General features: G+C 46.2%; 2 protein-coding genes across 2 annotated transcripts in view; one reads left to right on the forward strand and one right to left on the reverse strand.

Moving 5' to 3' along the window:
• The first annotated feature begins 9300 nt into the window (after positions 1-9300).
• atoh1c (atonal bHLH transcription factor 1c) lies at positions 9301-10685 on the forward strand. Its single transcript, XM_033984306.1, has 2 exons — positions 9301-9516; positions 10362-10685. Exons 1-2 carry the CDS (start codon positions 9301-9303, stop codon positions 10683-10685), a joined length of 540 nt encoding a protein of 179 aa, XP_033840197.1.
• Positions 10686-12476: 1791 nt separating this feature from the next.
• The window catches only part of LOC117387220 (wings apart-like protein homolog), a 33755-nt gene continuing 25413 nt past the window's right edge, over positions 12477-20818 (reverse strand). Inside the window, exons 15-21 of the mRNA XM_033984668.2 lie at positions 19081-19214; positions 17963-18078; positions 17119-17286; positions 15977-16208; positions 15548-15636; positions 15096-15191; positions 12477-14496 (exon numbers count right to left, since the gene is read on the reverse strand). Of these exons, the coding sequence (XP_033840559.1) occupies positions 14431-14496; positions 15096-15191; positions 15548-15636; positions 15977-16208; positions 17119-17286; positions 17963-18078; positions 19081-19214 (901 nt within the window). The 3' untranslated portion in view covers positions 12477-14430. The remainder of the gene's footprint in view (positions 14497-15095; positions 15192-15547; positions 15637-15976; positions 16209-17118; positions 17287-17962; positions 18079-19080; positions 19215-20818) is intronic.

Consider the following 20818-nt stretch of genomic DNA (forward strand, 5'->3'; position numbering starts at 1 on the left):
ATTTAGCCGTTACCACAGTGACCCCGGTCCCCTCTAGCCCCGCCTCCTGCTGTATTGAGACAAACTTGTCGCAATGAATGTCTCAAAACTCATGAAACCGTACTTTTGAGTAAAACGATATTTGTAAGAGTAAAACGATATTTGTAAGCATAAAACCAAATTTGTAAGTGAAAAGCAATATTTGTAAGTGTAGAAAACATGTTTTTGTATTTATCAGTGTACAAATCAACATTTACACATTCAACCTTTTTTGAATAATTGTACCTTAATAATACGCAGATACACATACACACACACAGACATGCGCGCGCACACACACACACAGAGACTCACGCATACACAGACAAGCACACCCCCACACACAGACATGCACACCCCCACGCACACACATACACACACACATACACCCCCGTACAGGTGAAGTGTCCCTGTACACACACACACGCAGTCACACATACATACATAGGTGAAGTGTCCCTGTCTCTCTCTCTCTCTCTCTCACTCTCACACACACACACACACCCCCACACACACCCCCACACACACACAGTTGAAGCGTCTCTGTCTCACACACACACACAGTCACACACACACAGGTGAAGTGTCCCTGTCTGTGTGTGTGTATATGTGTGTGTGTGTATATCTGTGTGTGTATATATGTGTGTGTGTGTATATATATGTGTGTGTGTGTGTGTAGGGGTGTGGGTGGGGGTGTGTGTGTGTGTGTATCGGGGTGTGTGTGTGTGTGTGTGTGAGAGAGAGAGAGAGAGAGAGACAGTTACACTTCTCCTGTAGATGTGTGTATGTGTATGTGTGTGTATATGTGTATATATGTGTGTGTGTGTGAGAGAGAGAGACCATTACACTTCTCCTGTAGGGGTGTGTGTGTGTATGTCTGTGTATATGTGTGTGTGTGTGTGTATATCTGTGTGTGTGAGAGAGAGAGACAGTTACACTTCTCCTGTAGATGTGTGTATGTGTATATGTGTATATATGTGTGCATGTGTGTGTACAGGGACACCTCACCTTTACGTGTGTGTGTGGTCTGTGTTTTTCTCGTTTCAGTTTCAGATTCTCTTGGACAAACGTGTCGCTCGTTGCCGCGGTGATCGACCTCAGACAGATCCATGTTTCAAACATGGACAACTTCAGCTTCAGCGTCAACAAAACTGCCCCGAGGAGAAGAAAGAAGAAGAAACACGACTTCAGAACAAACAGGGAAGTGCTTCAAAATGCACCGATTATCACTTTAAAGATGCATTATGGAACTTTTCTGCTGTGTGGAGGGAAAGAAGAAAGAAAGGAAGACTGGGAGTGGGAGAGAGGGAATAAGAGAGAGGGAGACAGAGAAGGGAAGAAGAGGGAGAGGGAGGAAAGAGGAGAAAGAAAAGGGGAAACAGAAAAGAGAAATTAGAAAGAGGGAGGGGGGAGTGGAGAGAAAACGAGAGAGAGTGTGAAGCAAGGAAAGAGGGTGATGAGAGAGAAAAGAAGAGATTAAGAAGGGGGAAGAGGGAGAAATGGGGAATAAAAACTAAGAAAAGTAAAGGAGAGATGTGTAAGAAGAGAGAGAGAGAGAAGTTTTTTGTGGTTACATGTTCTCCCTGTGGTACTGTGGCAGAGTGGTTAGCCCATGTTTAGTCCATGTTCTAGTCCTGGTTTAGTCCATGTTTAGACCTGGTTTAGTCCATGTTTATTCCTGGTTTAGTCCAGGTTTAGACCTGGTTTAGTCCATGTTTAGACCTGGTCTAGTCCATGTTTAGACATGGTTTAGTCCATGTTTAGTCCTGGTTTAGTCCAGGCTTAGTTCATGTTTAGGCCTGGTTTAGTTCATGTTTAGTCCTGGTTTAGTCCAGGTTTAGACCAGGTCTAGTCCAGGTTTAGACCAGGTCTAGTCCAGGTTTTGACCAGGTCTAGTCCAGGTATTGTCCTGGTCTAGTCCTGGTCTAGTCCTGGTCTAGTCCTGGTCTAGTCCTGGTTTAGACCTGGTTTAGACCTGGTCTAGTCCAGGTTTAGACCTGGTTTAGACCTGGTCTAGTCCATGTTTAGACCTGGTCTAGTCCAGGTCTAGTCCTGGTTTAGACCTGGTTTAGACCTGGTCTAGTCCAGGTTTAGTCCAGGTTGTGGGGTAGATTCCTGTGTGTGGTCAGGAGATGATCACAGTGGGACCTGAAGTGAGTCCAAACCAATGAGGCGTTTCATTGGCTCCTCACAGCAGGACGTCTACAGTTACATCTGCTACTGCAAGGACTACTACTACTGCTACTACTACTACTGCTGCTACTACTGAGATAATACACAGAATACTACTACTACTACATATACCACTACTATTGTTACCACAACTTCAAATATGACTCCAAACTCTCCTGCAGTTAGTGTTTATGAACCGTCTGAAGATGCACATGGCAGAGCGGATCGATGAACGTGATTGGAGGAGGAGGGGCAGGGGGCGGGGCCGAGCACAGTGGGAGAGGAAGGGGGAGGGGCTTCAAAGAGCCGCAACTGTCACCTGGTCCGAGCCGAGTGTACATGTTTTTTGGGGTTTTTTTTCGTCTTTGTGATGAAGGTTTAGTGCAGTTCTGAAACTATAACAATTCGATACTTTGATACTAAGGACAAGACTTGATACTCAAAACCGATTCTGATACCGCAATGACGATATAAACAATTTTTTTTCGATATTTGAAGGTGATTTTTGACATTAAATGGTCGTACTTTCTTGGGTCCATGGGTGTATACTTGTCCATGGGTCTTATACTTGTGAAAGATCCAGCTCCACATCAGTCTAACGCTTCAGTCTAAAGCTTCAGTCTAACGCTTCAGTCTAACGCTTCAGTCTAACGCTTCAGTCTAACGCTTCAGTCTAAAGCTTCAGTCTAACGCTTCAGTCTAAAGCTTCAGTCTAACGCTTCAGTCTAACGCTTCAGTCTAAAGCTTCAGTCTAACGCTTCAGTCTAAAGCTTCAGTCTAACGCTTCAGTCTAACGCTTCAGTCTAAAGCTTCAGTCTAAAGCTTCAGTCTAACGCTTCAGTCTAAAGCTTCAGTCTAACGCTTCAGTCTAAAGCTTCAGTCTAAAGCTTCAGTCTAAAGCTTCAGGTTCAGTCCAGTGAACGTGACTTTTTAGTATTAATACTGCTCAGATGAGTATCTAGTTTCAATACTAGTTTATATCAATTACTATCTGATTTTTGGTTCAGTTCTGTTCTAGCCCCATTGTTTAGTCTTGGTTCAGTCCTGGTTCAGTCCTGGTTCAGTCCTGGTTTAGTCCTGGTTTAGTCCTGGTTTAGTCCTGGTTCAGTCCTGATTTAGACCCAGTTTAGTCCTGGTTCAGTCCTGGTTCAGTCCTGGTTCAGTCTTGGCTGCACATTTTCAACACTATTTACTGATAACAGTTGTCCCAGAAAGTCTCATAATATTTCATTTCATTTTAAATTTTTTATTCCACATTTGTCTCAGTTTTATCTTCTGTTTTTTTGTCTCTGCTCTATTTTATTTTTTATTTTTATTTGTTTTGTCAGATATTTAAAGCTGTAGTCTGGAAATAGTCACGTCTAATTTTGACATTTTAACCCCAACACCCCGAACCGCCACCTTAACGTGGTGGAGGGGTTTGAGCACCCGAATGATCCTGGGAGCTATGTTGTCGGGGGCTTCATGCCCCTGGTAGGGTCACCCATGGCAAACAGGTCCTGGGAGACGGGTCTGACTAAGAGCGGTTCAGAAGCCCATCATGGAAAGTAAAAGATCAAGGCCAGTTACGTCGCCCGGACTGGCGTTACCGGGGCCCCACCCTGGAGCCAGGCCTGGGGTGGGTGCTCGGCAGCGAGCGCCTGGTGGCCGGGCCTTTCCCCACGGGGCCCGGTCGGGCCCAGCCCGAAGAAACGACGTGGGGCCTTCCTCCCGTGGACCCACCACCTGCGGGAGGAGCCATGAGGGGCGGGTGCGGAGAGATCCGGGTAGCAGTCGAAGGCGGGGACCTCGACGACCGGATCTCCGGACATGGAGACTAGCTCTGGGGACATGGAATGTCACCTCGCTGGGGGGGAAGGAGCCTGAGCTTGTGCGGGAGGTTGAGCGTTACCGGCTAGATATAGTCGGCCTCACCTCCACGCACAGCTTGGGCTCTGGAACCCATCTTCTTGAGAGGGGTTGGACTCTCCATTTCTCTGGCGTTGCCCGCGGGGAGCGGCGGCGAGCTGGTGTGGGCTTGCTCATTGCCCCACAGCTCAGCCGCTGCGTGTTGGGGTTCACTCCGGTGAACGAGAGGGTCGCGTCCCTGCGCCTTCGGGTCGGGGACAGGTCTCTCACTGTTGTGTCGGCCTACGGGCCAAACAGCAGTGCAGAGTACCCGGCCTTCTTGGAGCCCCTGGGAGGGGTACTAGACAGTGCACCAACCGGGGACTCCGTTGTTCTCCTGGGGGACTTCAACGCCCATGTGGGTAACGACAGTGACACTTGGAGGGGCGTGATTGGGAGGAACGGCCTCCCCGATCTGAACCCGAGCGGTGTTTTGTTATTGGACTTCTGTGCTAGTCACAGCTTGTCCATAACAAACACCATGTTCGACCACAAGGGTGTCCATCGGTGCACATGGCACCAGGACACTCTAGGTCGGAGGTCGATGATCGACTTTGTTGTCGTGTCATCTGACCTCCGACCGCGTGTCTTGGACACTCGGGTGAAGAGAGGGGCTGAGCTGTCAACTGATCACCACCTGGTGGTGAGTTGGATCCGCTGGCGGAGGAGGAAGCCGGACAGACCTGGCAGGCCCAAGCGTATTGTGAGGGTCTGCTGGGAACGTCTGGCGGAGCCCTCTGTCAGGGGGGTCTTCAACTCCCACCTCCGAGAGAGCTTCTCCCTGATCTCGGGGGAGGTTGGAGACATGGACTCCGAGTGGGCCATGTTCTCCACCTCTATTGTTGATGCGGCTGCTCGTAGCTGTGGTCGTAAGGTCTGTGGTGCTTGTCGCGGCGGCAATCCCCGAACCCGGTGGTGGACACCGGAAGTAAGGGATGCCGTCAAGCTGAAGAAGGAGTCCTATCGAGCCTTGTTGGCTCGTGGGACTCCTGAGGCAGCTGATGAGTACCGGCAGGCCAAGCGTGCCGCGGCTCGGGCAGTCACAGAGGCAAAAACTCGGGGTTGGGAGGAGTTCGGGGAGGCCATGGAGGAGGACTATCGGACGGCCTCAAAGAGATTCTGGCAAACCGTCCGACGCCTCAGGAGGGGAAAGCAGTGCTTCACCAACACTGTTTACAGTGCGGGTGGAGAGCTGCTGACCTCAACTGGGGATGTTGTCGGGCGGTGGAAGGAATACTTTGAGGATCTCCTCAATCCCACTGTCACGTCTTCCGAGGAGGAAGCAGAAACTGGGGACCCAGAGGCGGACTCGTCCATCACCCTGGCTGAAGTCACTGAGGTGGTTGGCAAGCTCCTCGGTGGCAAGGCTCCGGGGGTGGATGAGATCCGTCCTGAGTACCTCAAGTCTCTGGATGTTGTGGGACTGTCTTGGCTGACACGTCTCTGCAACATCGCGTGGCGGTCGGGGACAGTACCTGTGGAATGGCAGACCGGGGTGGTGGTCCCTCTGTATAAAAAGGGGGACTGGAGGGTGTGTTCCAATTACAGGGGAATCACACTCCTCAGCCTTCCCGGTAAGGTCTATTCCAGGGTGCTGGAGAGGAGAATCCGACCGATAGTCGAACCTCGGATTCAGGAGGAGCAGTGTGGTTTTCGTCCTGGTCGTGGAACACTGGACCAGCTCTATACTCTCCATCGGGTCCTCGAGGGCTCATGGGAGTATGCCCAACCAGTCCACATGTGTTTTGTGGATCTGGAGAAGGCATTCGACCGTGTCCCTCGTGGTGTCCTTTGGGGGGTGCTCTGGGAGTATGGGGTCCGGGGCTCTTTGCTAAGGGCTGTCCGGTCCCTGTATGACTGGAGCAGGAGCTGTGTTCGCATTGCCGGCAGTAAGTCAGACCTGTTCCCAGTGCATGTTGGACTCCGCCAGGGCTGCCCTTTGTCACCGGTTCTGTTCATTATATTTATGGACAGAATTTCTAGGCGCAGTCAGGGGCCGGAGGGGGCCTGGTTTGGGAACCACAGGATTTCATCTCTGCTGTTTGCAGATGATGTTGTCCTGATGGCTTCTTCGAGCCAGGACCTGCAGCAGGCACTGGGGCGGTTTGCAGCCGAGTGTGAAGCGGCTGGGATGAGAATCAGCTCCTCCAAATCCGAGGCCATGGTTCTCGACCGGAAAAAGGTGGTTTGCTCTCTCCGGGTGGGTGGTGAGTCTCTGCCCCAAGTGGAGGAGTTCAAGTATCTCGGGGTCTTGTTCACGAGTGAGGGAAGGATGGAGCGGGAGATTGACAGGCGGATCGGTGCAGCGTCTGCAGTGATGCGGTCGCTGTATCGGTCCGTTGTGGTAAAGAAGGAGCTGAGCCGGAAGGCGAAGCTCTCGATTTACCGGTCAATCTACGTTCCTACCCTCACCTATGGTCATGAGCTTTGGGTAATGACCGAAAGGACAAGATCGCGGATACAAGCGGCTGAAATGGGCTTCCTCCGCAGAGTGGCCGGGCGCACCCTTAGGGATAGGGTGAGGAGCTCGGTCACACGGGAGGAGCTCGGAGTAGAGCCGCTGCTCCTACACGTTGAGAGGAACCAGCTGAGGTGGCTCGGGCATCTGCTCAGGATGCCTCCTGGACGCCTCCCTAGGGAGGTGTTCTGGGCATGTCCCACCGGGAGGAGGCCCCGGGGAAGACCCAGGACACGCTGGAGGGACTATGTCTCTCGGCTGGCCTGGGAACGCCTTGGGGTCCCACCGGAGGAGCTGGAGGACGTGTCCGGGGTGAGGGAAGTCTGGGAGTCCCTGCTTAGACTGCTGCCCCCGCGACCCGGCCCCGGATAAGCGGAAGAAAATGGATGGATGGATGGATAACCCCAACACAAAGTAAAAGGCAGAGAAAACAACATTTAAGCACAAGATTATGAGTACAAGTAGTCGTAGTATAAGTACAAGTACTAGTCGTCGTGTGGGACCATAAAATCTCTCCCTGTTTCAGTTTCAGAGTCTCACAGCAGCAGTAATGTGGGTCTTTTGTTTCTCCTGTTTTATCGACTCTCCTGTTGTAGTCGTGGTCTGGCAGGGGAGCGCTTTTGTTTATCGACTCTCTCTCTTTCTCTCTTTCTCCCTTTCTCTCTCTTTCTCTCTCTTCCTCCCTCTCTTTCCCTCCATCTCTTTCCCTCCCTCCTGTTGTGTTGGTTTGATCTGTGGAGCGTGTTGCTTCGATGAGCCGTTTCATTGGGTTTAACAAAGCGGAGCGTGCCAACAACTGTCAGCGCCGCCCGCCCCTCCTGCGCCCGCCCCTCCTGCACCCGCCCCTCCTGCACCCGCCCCTCCCCAGCACCTCCCCAGACGCCTCCTCTGCCGCCGCTACCCCTCCTTTTACCCACCTCCTCCTTCATCTTCCTCCTCTTCCTCCAAACTCAGGCTCAAACCTTTAGAAACTGGTACTTTGATACTTATCCATAGCCACAGTCGCCCCGGGACGGGGATTTTTTCAAGTATCACATGAAAAAATCAGCTTAAAGTCCTGGTTTAAAAATGTACTTCAAATCTGCGTGAAATACTTTTACTTTTTACTCTTTGAGGACGTAGAAAGCTTCAAAAGTATCGATTTTCAGGAAGATTTATGCTGAATTTTGTCCAACGGAAAGTGAATTGTTTTTTTCTTTGCTGTTGCTTGACATTTGTCTATTTTTTTTTTTTTGCTCAAATTATGAAAATGGTTAAAATACAATACAAAATATTTTTTCTTTTCAGATTTTTAAAAAAAAAAATCTTTTTATTAAAGTTTTAAATAGGTAAAGAAAATATATATATATAACAATAATAATAATAGTAACATGACAATAATGGAATTAATATATAAAGTATTTACATAAAGAAGGCAATAGACCTGTAATAAAATAAATAAAAATAAAATAAATAGAAAAAATAAAATAATTAATTAAAATGTTTTTTAAAAAGGGAAAGGTGGGGTTCAGGTAACATACTGTCAAAGTATTTCAGAAACACATCCCGTCAAGTGAAAAATGGCCACTTTCAAATTATTTTCTAGCTGTACATGTTTTATTATTTTATACAATAGATTAATATATATTTGAGTTTTTTTTGTTTCTAATTCAATAAAATAAATCTTCTCGCCAATAATGTTTCAAATTTGACAAATGATTTTTATTCATTCTGAAGATTTGCAGTAACAGGATCCACCAAACAGAACGTTTCAGTCTTTTTCTGTTTACTTCATCATGTCTCGCTGTTATTAGACCTGCTATTGTTGTGTCGTTGAGCAAGACACTTCACCCACACGGCCTGTGTTTGTACAGGAGAAAAACGGTTTATTTGTGGGAAGTTTATTCAGAAGAAAGAGACGAGGTTGTCGGTTTGAATCCCGCTCTCGACATAAATATCAGCAGAGCATTCAGACAGACTGGGTCACAGGCTGATGGTGCGATTCCAGACGACGTTTCCCACCAGAGCTCACACCGAGGCCAGGACATGATTAAACTAAGAACAGACTCAAGTGTCATCTGCAGCAGTGACTCCAGATTACTCCAGACCTCAGGACTCCTCTCCTGTGTCCTCCTCCCCTCTGTCCTCCTCCCCTCTGCCCTCGTCTCCTATGTCCTTCTCTGCTGTGTCCTCCCCTCTGTCCTCCTCTCCTGTGTCCTCCTCTCCTGTGTCCTCCTCTCCTCTTGTCCCCCTCTCCTGTGTCCTCCTCTCCTCTTGTCCTCCTCTCCTGTGTCCCCCTCCCCTCTGTCCTCCTCTCCTCTTGTCCTCCTCTCCTCTGGTCTCCTCTCCTTTTGTCCTCCTCCCCTCTGTACTCCTCCCCTGTGTCCCCCTCCCCTGTGTCCTCCTCTCCTGTGTCCTCCTCTCCTCTTGTCCTCTCCTCTGGTCTCCTCTCCTGTGTCCTCCTCCCCTCTGTCCTCCTCTCCTCTTGTCCTCTCCTCTGGTCTCCTCTCCTGTGTCCTCCTCTCCTGTGTCCTCCTCTCCTCTGTACTCCTCCCCTGTGTCCTCCTCCCCTGTGTCCCCCTCCCCTCTGTACTCCTCCCCTGTGTCCTCCTCTCCTGTGTCCTCCCGCTTGTCTCTAATTCCCTTTTGATGAACTTGGTCAAAGCCCCCGCGGGCCCGCACACACGACCCCACACACGACCCTGTCCACGCCCCCAAACCCGCGCTACTTAAACTCCACAAACTCGTCCAGAGGAGCAGAGTTTTGGAGCAGAGTTTTACAGAAGATGCCTCTGATCACCGCGGATCCACAGGAGCAGAGAGGCGCACCCGGGCCAGAGCGCGTCAAACCCGGGCCAGAGCGCGTCAAACCCAGGCCAGAGCGCGTCAAACCCGGGCCAGAGCGCGTCAAACCCGGGCACGAGACCAGACAGGCCTCGCCTTCTGCGCACGCGGTGGTGGAGCTTCGACTCGGAGACGGATCTCTGCACTACCTCTGCACAGTACGTAGAGTCACAGGATGTTTCACTCATGGGACTCATGTTTATATCCTTAGAGTTTAGGAACATTTTATTTGGATTTTTTTTTTTACTTTTTCAGCCAAAACAGAGTAGACATTAGAGGTGAAGAAATACTCAGTTGTCTTAGATACAGAGGTAAAATTTTACTCAAGTAAAAGTATCACATGGAAAAATCTACTTTAGTGAAAGTATTTAAATATCCGTTTAAAAATGTACTTTAAGAGTAAAAAGTAAAAGTTCATTTATTAAAGTGTAAAATGCAGTGATACAAATAAAAAAATTACAAATATTTTGGTCACAGTAAAAATACAAATAAACACAAATAATGTCTTAATTTTTCTCATGAATTTTGTGGATTTATTTGTGTTTGCTCAAAGCTGAGAAAACTTCAATCGGGATCTTTCCACGAACATAGTAAAAAATAACCCGTTTAATCATATGAAAAGTACTTTTTACTTTTCAGACTAGTCCAAACATGCAGTGGAGTAGAAAGTACAAATACTGCTCTTAGATGTATTTGAGTAAAAGTCAAAAAGTATCTGCTGTAAAATGTACTTAAGTGAAGCACAGATACTTAAATATTCTACTTAAATACAGCACTTTACTACAGTACAAACTGTGCAGGTATAACAGTGGAGGAAGGGAAGTGCAAGTATCGATTATAATATTAAAATTAGTCGGTTAATTGAAGTTAAGGTGTAATGCATTGAGTGGGTTGACAGTATTTGGTTTTGTTTGAGTGAGATCTGTGTTTTTTGTGACTTTGTGAAGCTTAAATCTGAATGAGTCTTAGCTCCAGCACAGCCCTGACTCCTCTCTCCCCGCAGCCGGACACAGGCGCCTTGGAGCGGGCGCAGAGGCGGAGGAGACTCGCCGCAAACGCCCGGGAGAGGAGGAGGATGCTCGGCTTAAACGTGGCCTTTGACCGGCTCCGGAGCGTCATCCCGAACCTGGAGAGCGACAAGAAGCTGTCCAAGTCCGAGACGCTGCAGATGGCGCAGATTTACATCGCCACATTGAGCGAGCTGCTCCAGGAGGGACCCCCGGGGCTCAGAGCGCACACGCCGGCCACAGCGCACCATCACCCCGCTGAGCTCCTGGAGGAACGACACAGTGGGAACGCGTGGGAAAGAAGCAGCGGCAGCAAGTGACTCTGGGCAAATACTGTCAATGTGAATTTACTTTGAATTTTGTTATTTAATTTTGAAATTTAAAGGGCTCATATTACACAAAACTGACACTTGTGAACTTTAAATCGTGTTCTAATGCTGTTACTTCATCAAAAACAGGCCTGGAGTTGTGTTTTGTTTCACTTACACATGTTTGAGTAACTTTTTATTATTAGTCTGTCACATCTCCAAACCTCAAAATGCTCCTTTCCACCTTGTGATGTCATCCAGTGGTAGTTTTCAAGTTACACAGCGACACAACAGCCTCCTTTTAATTTTAATTCAGTGGTAGATTTGGCAATTCCACGTCTGAAATTGTCCAAATGATTCTCGGGAAGATATACGGAGTTTAAAAACACAGTGGAGCACTTCCTGTATCGCCACATGATGACATCACAAGGTGGAACAGAGTGTTTTCTGTTTGAGAAAATGAAACAAAACACAACTCCAGGTCTGTTTGTAATGAAAAAACACAACAGAAATCATAAACTAGAGTAAAATGAGCCCTTGAGAAGAGTCGACATGTTTTTTTTTAGCTCTACTGAAAATCTGCTTTGCACTGAACTGAAGGAGAACACAGGGTCTTTGTCTAAAACTGTGTGAACCAAATGGACAAATATCCAAAGTCCAGAATCGTTCACTCTTAATTTATAAAAACCCACATCAGTTTGTTCCTTCTGAAAGAAACTGTATTTTTTATAATAAATTCCTAAAATATATGAATGAGTTTTTGTTTACAAGCCTTTATTTTTTTAATAGTTTGGAATCAAATCTTCAACATTTTTGCGACACACAATTGTTTTAAAGATGATTCTCTATAGTTTGTCTGAATGTCTCACAGTATAGTCTGGAGTTTAATGCCCTACTGTGGAGCATCCCAGGTAAAACATCTCTATGGAGACAAGCAGGTGGCAGACCCTACGCTAGAAAAGTTACATAGTGCGCATTAAAAGACGGACTAAACACTTTCAAAAAGAGCTGCAAAACTGAGCAGTAACTGGAGGAGTAAAGGGGAGAGAGAGGGAGGAGGAGGGGCGGGGTCTGGAGGAGTAAAGGGGAGAGGGAGGAGGAGGGGCAGGGTCTGGAGGAGTAAAGGGGAGTGAGGGAGGAGGAGGGGCGGAGTCTGGAGGCCTAAAGGGGAGAGGGAGGGGCGGGGTCTGGAGGACTAAAGGGGAGAGGAAGGGAGGAGGAGGGGCGGAGTCTGGAGGACTAAAGGTGAGAATGAGGAGAAGGAGGGGCGGGGTCTGGAGGACTAAAGGGGAGACAGAGAGGAGGAGGGGCAGGTTCTGGAGGACTAAAGGGGAGAGTGAGGGAGGAGGAGGGGCGGGGTCTAGAGGAGTAAAGGGGAGTGTAAGGTTGGAGGAGAGGCGGGGTCTGGAGGACAAAAGGGGAGACAGAGAGGAGGAGGGGCAGGTTCTGGAGGACTAAAGGGGAGAGGGAGGGAGGAGGAGGGGCGGGGTCTAGAGGTATAAAGAACAGTGTGATTGGTCTAATCGGTGTCCACACTTCAAACTCCGCCCCTGCAGTCAGGTGTTTGTAATCAGCAGTTTTTTGTGATGTTACCAACTGCTTGAAATTGCAGAGGCCACTGAAGGCAGCACAAACTTAGATTCAAGCTTTTTTTTTTTTTTTTTTTACCAGAAAGTAGAATCGAAACATTGGATTTCATTATTAATTCCACTTTAACCTTTAACTCAGATAAAGATAAACATTCACTTAAATCCCAAATCTGGAAAATTGACAGATCCAAAAAAATCCACACAGGCAAATACTGAAAGTAGCAATTTTTTTATTATTTTAAAATTATGTACAAATAACGCCCACTCTGTCCGAAACAAACCTCACGTTTTTTTACAAAAGGAAAAAAATACAAAGTCCCATTGAAAAGTCTGAACTCTGTCCCGCTCCCGTCGCTGCTCGGATCCTCGGAACGCAAAGGTTTATTTACAGAAAAAACTATGTACAAAAGCGTCAGTAACGCGCCGTAAACGTCTAACGAGGAGTGTGGAGAGTTACAAGAACATTTAAACTAAAATGTGATTGAAATGACATCAAGATTTGAACAAGAAACGCCACCGGCAAGTCAGATCCAAATCTCTCGGAAAACTGGTAAAAGCATCAAACGAACCTTAAAAGACCCATATTACGCCATTTTCTGATCTATTTTATTATGTTTCCTCTCCAAAAACAAACCTGGACTTGTGTTTTGTTTCATTCACACATGTTCTTCTCTCAAACAGAAAACACTCCGTTCCACCTTGTGATGTCATCAAGTGGTAAAACAGGAAGTGCTCTACTACGTTTCTAAACTCCACACAATTTCACTAGAATCATTTGGATCATTTCACTCCTGGAATTGGCAAGCTCTCCTAAACAAAAGGTAAAAAATGTCACTGTTAAAACTTGGAAGACTACCACTTGATGACATCACAAGGTGGAATAGAGCATTTTGAGGTTTGTAGATGTTACAGACGAATAATAAAGTGTGACTCAAACATGTGTGAATCAAACAAAACACGCTAGAGCAGTCTGTTTTTGAGGAGGAAACGACATTATAACGTGACGCAAAATTGACTCTTGTGAGCATTAAGTAATATCGGACTTTTAACAAATTATTTTAAAGCGAGCCACAATTTTCTTGACAAATGGCAGAAGAAAATTTAAATGACCAAATTGAAACGAGCTCAAGTTATCGGCCAAACTAGTTTTCTGTCTTGATTTGGAGCTCAAAAATACAATTTAAATATATTATGTTTCAAGTGCTAGCTCAGTTTTAAACAGTTAACCATTTCACCAATGCAATTTTGAATTTTTAATCATATAAAATTTATCGAAACAATTTGAAATCCAAAACACTACACATGTTAACTTTTTAATTTTTTTTACTTCTAGCACATTCATTTTAAAATCCATTTCACAATTTATTAACAGCGAAACAAACCTCTATTTTTGTCCCGTTTTAAACACCATCCCCCTGACAGATTTGGATCAAAACAAAATAGTGGACTTCAGGGGCATTTTCACAGCTCATTTCATAAAGTAATGGAAACATTCTTTGTAGGTTTTTTGTGTTGTTATGGTATTACGGTGTGGTGCTTTAAACGAGCAAAGAAACGAAGCTAAAAATTCACAAATCGGTTTTAAAATAACGATACGATTGGTCAATGATGGAAATGTGAGAAGTGCTTTGGTTGAAATGTTTAAAAGGTCCTTTATTACTCTTGTGAGCTTTAAGTCGTGTTATAATGTTGTTAGCGCCTCAAAAACAGACCCGGAGTTGTTTCGTCTACATCTCCAAAGCTCAAAACGCTCTGTTCCACCTTGTGATGTCATCAAGTGGTAGTTTTTTTTTTTTTAAGTGAACAGCTACGTTTTGCGTTTAGTTCAGTAGAAATTGGTCACTCCAGCTCTGAAACTATCCAAATGATTCTAGTGAAGATGTGTGGAGTTTAAAAACACAGTGGAGCACTTCCTGTATTGCCACATGTTGACATCACAAGGTGGAACAGAGCGTTTTTTTGTTCAAGAGAAGAAGTTCCATGTTTGAGATGAGGAAACAACATTATAACAGATCAGAAAATGGCGTAATATGAGCCCTTTAAATGGTGCGGAGTGTGAGCTGTGGAAACGCCAGTTAACGGAACGTAGAGTGAAAATCGTTTTGTCGATAAACTTCGTCTGAGAAACATGACTTAAAAAAATTCAGGATAAAAGGTTGTTGTTTTTTTCAGCAGTGCTCCAGGTAGTCGATGATTCGGGAGATGGACTTCTGCCCCGTGGTCCCGACGTCACACTGAAAATCAAACAAGAAACGGTCACTTTAGTCCAGCTGCAGAGACCAGAGGGTCTATGTGGAACTCTACGGGAGATTCACCACTTCTGGTAAAAACTTCTGATCCACAAATGTTGAACCTTCTTATTATTATATATTATTTGGGATTGACTCCACAAACTCATCACGTTAATCTTACGGTTTAAAGTCCTTTCGCCTGACGACAATCACGTCTTTGAATAATGGCACCACTTTCTAAAGCTACTGTGAAAAAATCTCACTTTTGTTTATTTACACTGACAGAGAAGACGTTGAACTTTGTGCCAGTTTTTGTTTCATGTGGGCAGGTGCAGTAATGACAGAAACATTCCCCTCTGCAGTCTGACAGTGACAGGATTCTGTCTCCAGCTCAGGTTAAACTACAGCGATTACAGAAAATTGTGATGTCATGTGAACAAAACTTGCTGCAGACTTTTAGGTTTGGACCATAGACTGTGTAAAGAAGTGGACTGAGTGAGTGTGACATCGTCATTTTAAAGTTCACAGGTTTGAGAACAGACTACAGTGGTGTGAATGTCGTGTATAAATGTAAATAAAGCTTCAGCTCAGCAGAGACTCACCGTGAGGTTCATGAAGTTGAGGAACTTCTTGAGCATCTCTGTCATTATGGAGAAGTCTCCTTTGGGCAGGTTCTCCCGCACCGTCGTCACATTCATCTGAGAAGATACAAAAAATATCTTATTAAAATACAGAAACAGAATAACACATCCATAAGGATCTACACTAATATGAGGAAAGGAGACGTCAGACACAGGACTGTCCAGAGTAACAGCAGACTCTGTTTTATATTAATGTGGCTCACGGTTTATTACACCAGGAGTGTGATGCCTTAAGTACAGGGTAATGTGAGTAAATACTCACAGGGCTGAGAGTAGACCATTATAATACAGGGTAATAGTACACAGGACCGCCCCCAGAGGCCGGGTTGCAGTACATGCAGTAGTCTGTATAACCTGTATGATTAACAGGCTTTAGTGCAGTAGACTCTATAATATCAGGGGTAAATACTCACAGGACTGCCCTGGCAGAGGCAGCCCAGCAGCAGTGCAGTGTACGAGGCCACGATGCTGTCCTCCATGTGCTTCCCTGCGTGCTGCAGAGCTGGAGACACAAAACACACGAGTCACACAGGAATAGAAACTATAGTACAGCGGGAGTACTGTTTAATGGCAGGACACTGCAGGAAATCACTCAGTTTGACTGAAACTATCAACTGGACCAAAGCAGCACAAATGTTTACTCCTCCTTGAAACTCCAACTGATTCAAATGAAAATTTCTCCATTTCTACATTAAGTCACGGCTGAGAGCTTTTTAGATCTGGTTTAGACTGATAGTAGTGACAAACCCAGGTGGTATTTGTCACAGACGTCGTATGGTGTAACATTTACAGTATTAAGAGTATTATTAACTGTCATATTTCATAAATCAGACTAAACAAACCTTTGTTGAGGTCCAGCTCCTCATCCTCCTCCTCGTTCTTCTTCTTGTCCTGTTTCTCGGGGGCGTTGTCATTGGCGTTGTCGTTGGCGTTGTCGTTGGCGACCCACTGGATCTCTCCGCCCGTTTCCTGCCACTCGCCGCTTTGGTCCAGAGGAGCTTTGGGCGCCTCTTTGATGAGGTCATCAGTCTGCGCCTCCGCTAACACCGCTGCACGTTCCCTCTGCAGGAACAACTGAGAAGGAACAGAAACACCTTTAAGTTCAACTGTTGGAGAGAGGATATTTTGATTAAAGATGAGTTTTAAAGCCATAATGACCACACCGAGATGATACTTGGTACATCAGCATGAAAAACAAAAACAGCAAATTACACACAACTGTTATCCACACGTTAAAGAGGAGGTATAACACTAAAGACTTTTTTTTTTTTTTTTTTTTAAACCATGTTATAATGTTCCCTCATCAAAAACACACTTGAAGATGTTTCAGATGTGACTCTCTCCCGGGTCCTATTCAAGCCCTTCTTACAGTTAGCAGTATGATCCTGTACAAGGCTCCGCCCACAAGCCTACATCATCCACGCTCCCACACAACAATTCTCCATAAATACACAAAACCATAAAACATAATCTAGGACAATTGGACAAAGCTGAGGCGATGTGCGGTAGTTTCATTAGCGGGATGGACTCTGATCGTGCTGTGATGTCGCTCTGAAGGGGGAGTACCTTAGCACGGGGAGCAAAGAAAGGGGGGACATGTTAATCCGTCGTTTTGGGTGAATATAGCACTTTCAAAATAATAAAATGAACCATGGTGATCTAAATACGTCATGTGTGAGCAGTTAATACCTCCTCTTTAAGTTAATCTTTACGTTCATCAGGTCATTTTAGTTTTTTCATCTTGGCTCTGTATAAACGCATTTATTGCCTGAGATTAATAAAAGTGTCTTGCTCATGGACACGTTAAGAGAGTGCACTGTTCGGAGCTGGTATTGATCTACCGGTGATGAGAAAACAGCTCTGCCATCAGCGACCACAAGGTGTAAAAAGTGAGAATGTTCAACATCAGGTCGTCACTTTTAATCATTTCAATCCAAAGACGATAAATAAAAGTCGAACTGTGGGATCCGTCCGGAGCAGATACCTGTACGAGGGCGGCGATGGCACTCAGAGTCCCGGGCCGGTCCTGGTCCTGGTGGTTGGGACCTTGGATCACGGTGGCGTCGCAGGGTCCAGCATCCAGCTCCATCTCCATCACGGCGTATCTGTTCCTCGCACTGTACTCCACCAGGTTTATGATCAGACCGAGACCCTGAGAGAAAGAGGAGAAGATGAAACATGAGGAAGACAGGAGACGATTATAACGTTTATCCATCTAAATCCAAATTATTAAAGACTCAAAAAATTCTACACAAACAGAAAATGCAGTAAAATCGGTTTGATTCCTGACGACTTTATTTCAACTATGACTGAAAAGAAAACATCCTAAAAATTGAATAGTTTTGCCTCAGTACAACAGCTCTTAGGTCAAAATGAGAGTGTGGTCTGCATCTCATTATAAAGTATTTTTAACATCCATGAACCAGAAAGTGCGCTGTTAGCATGCTAGTAGTAGTTAAGGAGAGTCACAGTGAGTATTTGTTAGGAAAGTGAAGAATACTGCAAACCATTTAGAATGAACTGGGTCTGTTTTTCAAGTTTTTAAGACAGTAAAAATCAATCTTTGTCTGGTCATTATTAACTGTGACACTCTGTTCCACCTTGTGATGTCACGTGGTAATACAGGAAGTGCTCCACTGTGTTTTTAAACTCCATACAACTTCACTAGAATCTCATTTGGATAAGTGGAGCCCTGGAAATGCCCATCTCTACTGAACTAAAAGTAAAAGGTAGACGTTAACTTGAAAACTATCACTTCATGACATCACAAGGTGGAACAGAGCTCGTTTTCACTGTTATTGTTGGACTGGGTTGTGGAGGTCACTCACCAGAACTCTGATGTCGAACCTCTGCTCCTGAGGCAGAAACTGAGGAACTTTAAGGACACAGTTCAGAGCCGTGGTGATCAGCTCGTCCTGCTCTCCTGTTTTAGTGCTGCCCCATTCTGAAAACACACAACACAGTTATACAAGACACACTCTGCCTCCTCTGCCCCATCTGACCCCACTCCTCTGCCCCATCTGACCCCACTCCTCTGCCCCATCTGACCCCACTCCTCTGCCCCATCTGATCCTCTCCTCCGCATCATCTGTCCCATCTGACCCCACTCATCATCCTCTGCCCCTCCTGTCCTCTCCTCTTCCCGTCTCCTCCTCTGCTCCCCCCATCTCCTCCTCTGCTCCCCCGTCTCCTCCTCTGCTCCCCCCGTCTCCTCCTCTGCTCTCCCCGTCTCCTCCTCTGCTCCTCCCGTCTCGTCTCCTCCTCCTCCCGTCTCGTCTCCTCCTCCTCCCGTCTCGTCTCCTCCTCCTGCCCTCTGCTCTGCCTCCCGTCTCCTCCTCCTGCCCTCTCCTCTGCCTCCCGTCTCCTCCTCCTGCCCTCTCCTCTGCCTCCCGTCTCCTCCTCCTGCCCTCTCCTCTGCCTCCCGTCTCCTCCTCCTGCCCTCTCCTCTGCCTCCCGTCTCCTCCTCCTGCCCTCTGCTCTGCCTCCCGTCTCCTCCTCCTCTGCCTCCCGTCTCCTCCTCCTCTGCCTCCCGTCTCCTCCTCCTCTGCCTCCCGTCTCCTCCTCCTCTGCCTCCCGTCTCCTCCTCCTCTGCCTCCCGTCTCCTCCTCCTCTGCCTCCCGTCTCCTCCTCCTCTGCCTCCCGTCTCCTCCTCCTCTGCCTCCCGTCTCCTCCTCCTCTGCCTCCCGTCTCCTCCTCCTCTGCCTCCCGTCTCCTCCTCCTCTGCCTCCCGTCTCCTCCTCCTCTGCCTCCCGTCTCCTCCTCCTCCCGTCTCCTCCTCCTCTGCCTCCCGTCTCCTCCTCCTCTGCCTCCCGTCTCCTCCTCCTCTGCCTCCCGTCTCCTCCTCCTCTGCCTCCCGTCTCCTCCTCCTCTGCCTCCCGTCTCCTCCTCCTCTGCCTCCCGTCTCCTCCTCTGCGTCCCCAGCCCAGTCAAAGTCGTGTAAACTCACCGTTATCGTGCGTCAGATTGAGCAGGACTCCGATGATGGCTCTCATACAGTCCTGCACAGCTTTGGCCACACTTCTCTGGGAGTTGGTTTCCCGGCTGTACGGTTGGATCATTCGCTCGCACCTCCTCAGGGCTCTGGAAATACAAGAAGATCACAATGTCAGATGCCCGTTCAGATTTCACTCTTCTCTCAAACGTTTACGTCTGTGGACAAGTTTAAAACATGCACCCGGATCAATCAATCAATACTGATGTTCGTCAGTTTTATAGATTTTTCCCTCTGAAATTTTAACCAACAAAGAACAGTTGAAATACAGATTTGAGAGCAGCAGATGTTTCTTCTGTCTCATGGTCCAGACTCGGAAATAACTCAATTTAAACCAAGTAACGGAGCACAGGCCACACAAGGAGATTATTTAAGTACAAAATATGTAGTCTCCAGTCAGCAAAAGTTATACTGTACAGTGTCCTTTTGTTTAGCTCTAGATTTTATAATTATCCCTCATTAAAAACACGCATCTGCCTCTGATTTTGGACCAAACCTCTCTGAAGTCTAAACCCACAGATGTGAGGAGTGTCTCTTTGGAACAGAACAGAACAGAGGAGGGGTCTCCAGTCTTCTGCAGTGTTCTAGGGTCTTTGGGGTCTTTGGGGTAATCGAGTTAGAGCCAGCAGCTGAAGCTAAGGCCTGGACTCGCCCTTCACAAACGCTCTTTGTCCCGACACTTCCTCCAGTTCACAAGTTTAACCAAGAGAAAGTTAAATTAGTGCTTTGAAAAAACTATTTTAAAAGGTCCTATATTACACAAAATTGACTCTTGTAGCTTTAAATCATGTTCTAATGTTGTTTCCTCCTCAAAAACAGACCTGGAGTTGTGTTTTGTTTCATTTTTTATTATTAGTCTATAACATCTCCAAAGCTCAAAGTGCTCAGTTCCACCTTGTGATGTCATCAAGTGGTAGTTTTCAAGTTCAACATCTCCGTTTACCTTCAGTTCAGCAGAGATTAGCAATTCCAAGACTGAAATGATCCAAATGATTCTAGTGAAGGTGTGTGGAGTTTAAAAACACAGTGGAGCACTTCCAGTATCACCACGTGACATCACAAGGTGGAACAGTGCGCTTTCAGTTTGAGAGAAGAACTCAATAAAATGAAAACTCTGCAGGATTTGTGTGTTAAACGTGCGAATGAAACAAAACACAAGTCCAGGTCTGTGACGAGGAAACAACATCAGAACAGATCAGAAATATAAATATAAATCTTTTAAACTTTAAATAACTCGTTTTCTTCTCCATTAACTGAAAAATGGGTTTTATTTTAATTTAATGCTAATGTTTGATGAGATGGAGAGAAATGGTAGAAATTCATATACTAAAATTTACAGGCGATATATAATGGTCGCAGCATCGGCCGATTTCGATACAGATTCGTATATATCTGTACTGGCTGATATCGAAACTCTGCTCTCATGCGATACTGATATTTTCTCCGCCGCTACCTTCTCTGTGTGCTCTCTTTGAACAGATTAAAGAGTCAAAATGGAAATAAACGAGTGTTAAATGGCTGTATCGTTCACAACTAATGCAACTAATGAGTTTATATCCCGGGATGAATACATTTTGTTATTATTTTTTACAAAAGAAAAGCTAATTTGTGATTGTAACATAAGAAAATGATCGGTTATCGGTCACAGCAGCAGGTCAAATATTGGCTCAAAAAAACAAAAACAAAAACCATA

Source organism: Periophthalmus magnuspinnatus, chromosome 19 (genome assembly GCF_009829125.3).
Source record: "Periophthalmus magnuspinnatus isolate fPerMag1 chromosome 19, fPerMag1.2.pri, whole genome shotgun sequence".
Classification (NCBI taxonomy): Eukaryota; Metazoa; Chordata; class Actinopteri; order Gobiiformes; family Gobiidae; genus Periophthalmus; species Periophthalmus magnuspinnatus.

Bases quoted from the DNA above. Each gene is read 5' to 3' on its own strand.
- atoh1c (XM_033984306.1), top strand. From the start codon at position 9,301: ATGCCTCTGATCACCGCGGATCCACAGGAGCAGAGAGGCGCACCCGGG. The intron at 9,517-10,361 runs GTACGTAGAGTC...CTCTCCCCGCAG, and splicing joins CTCTGCACTACCTCTGCACA to CCGGACACAGGCGCCTTGGA.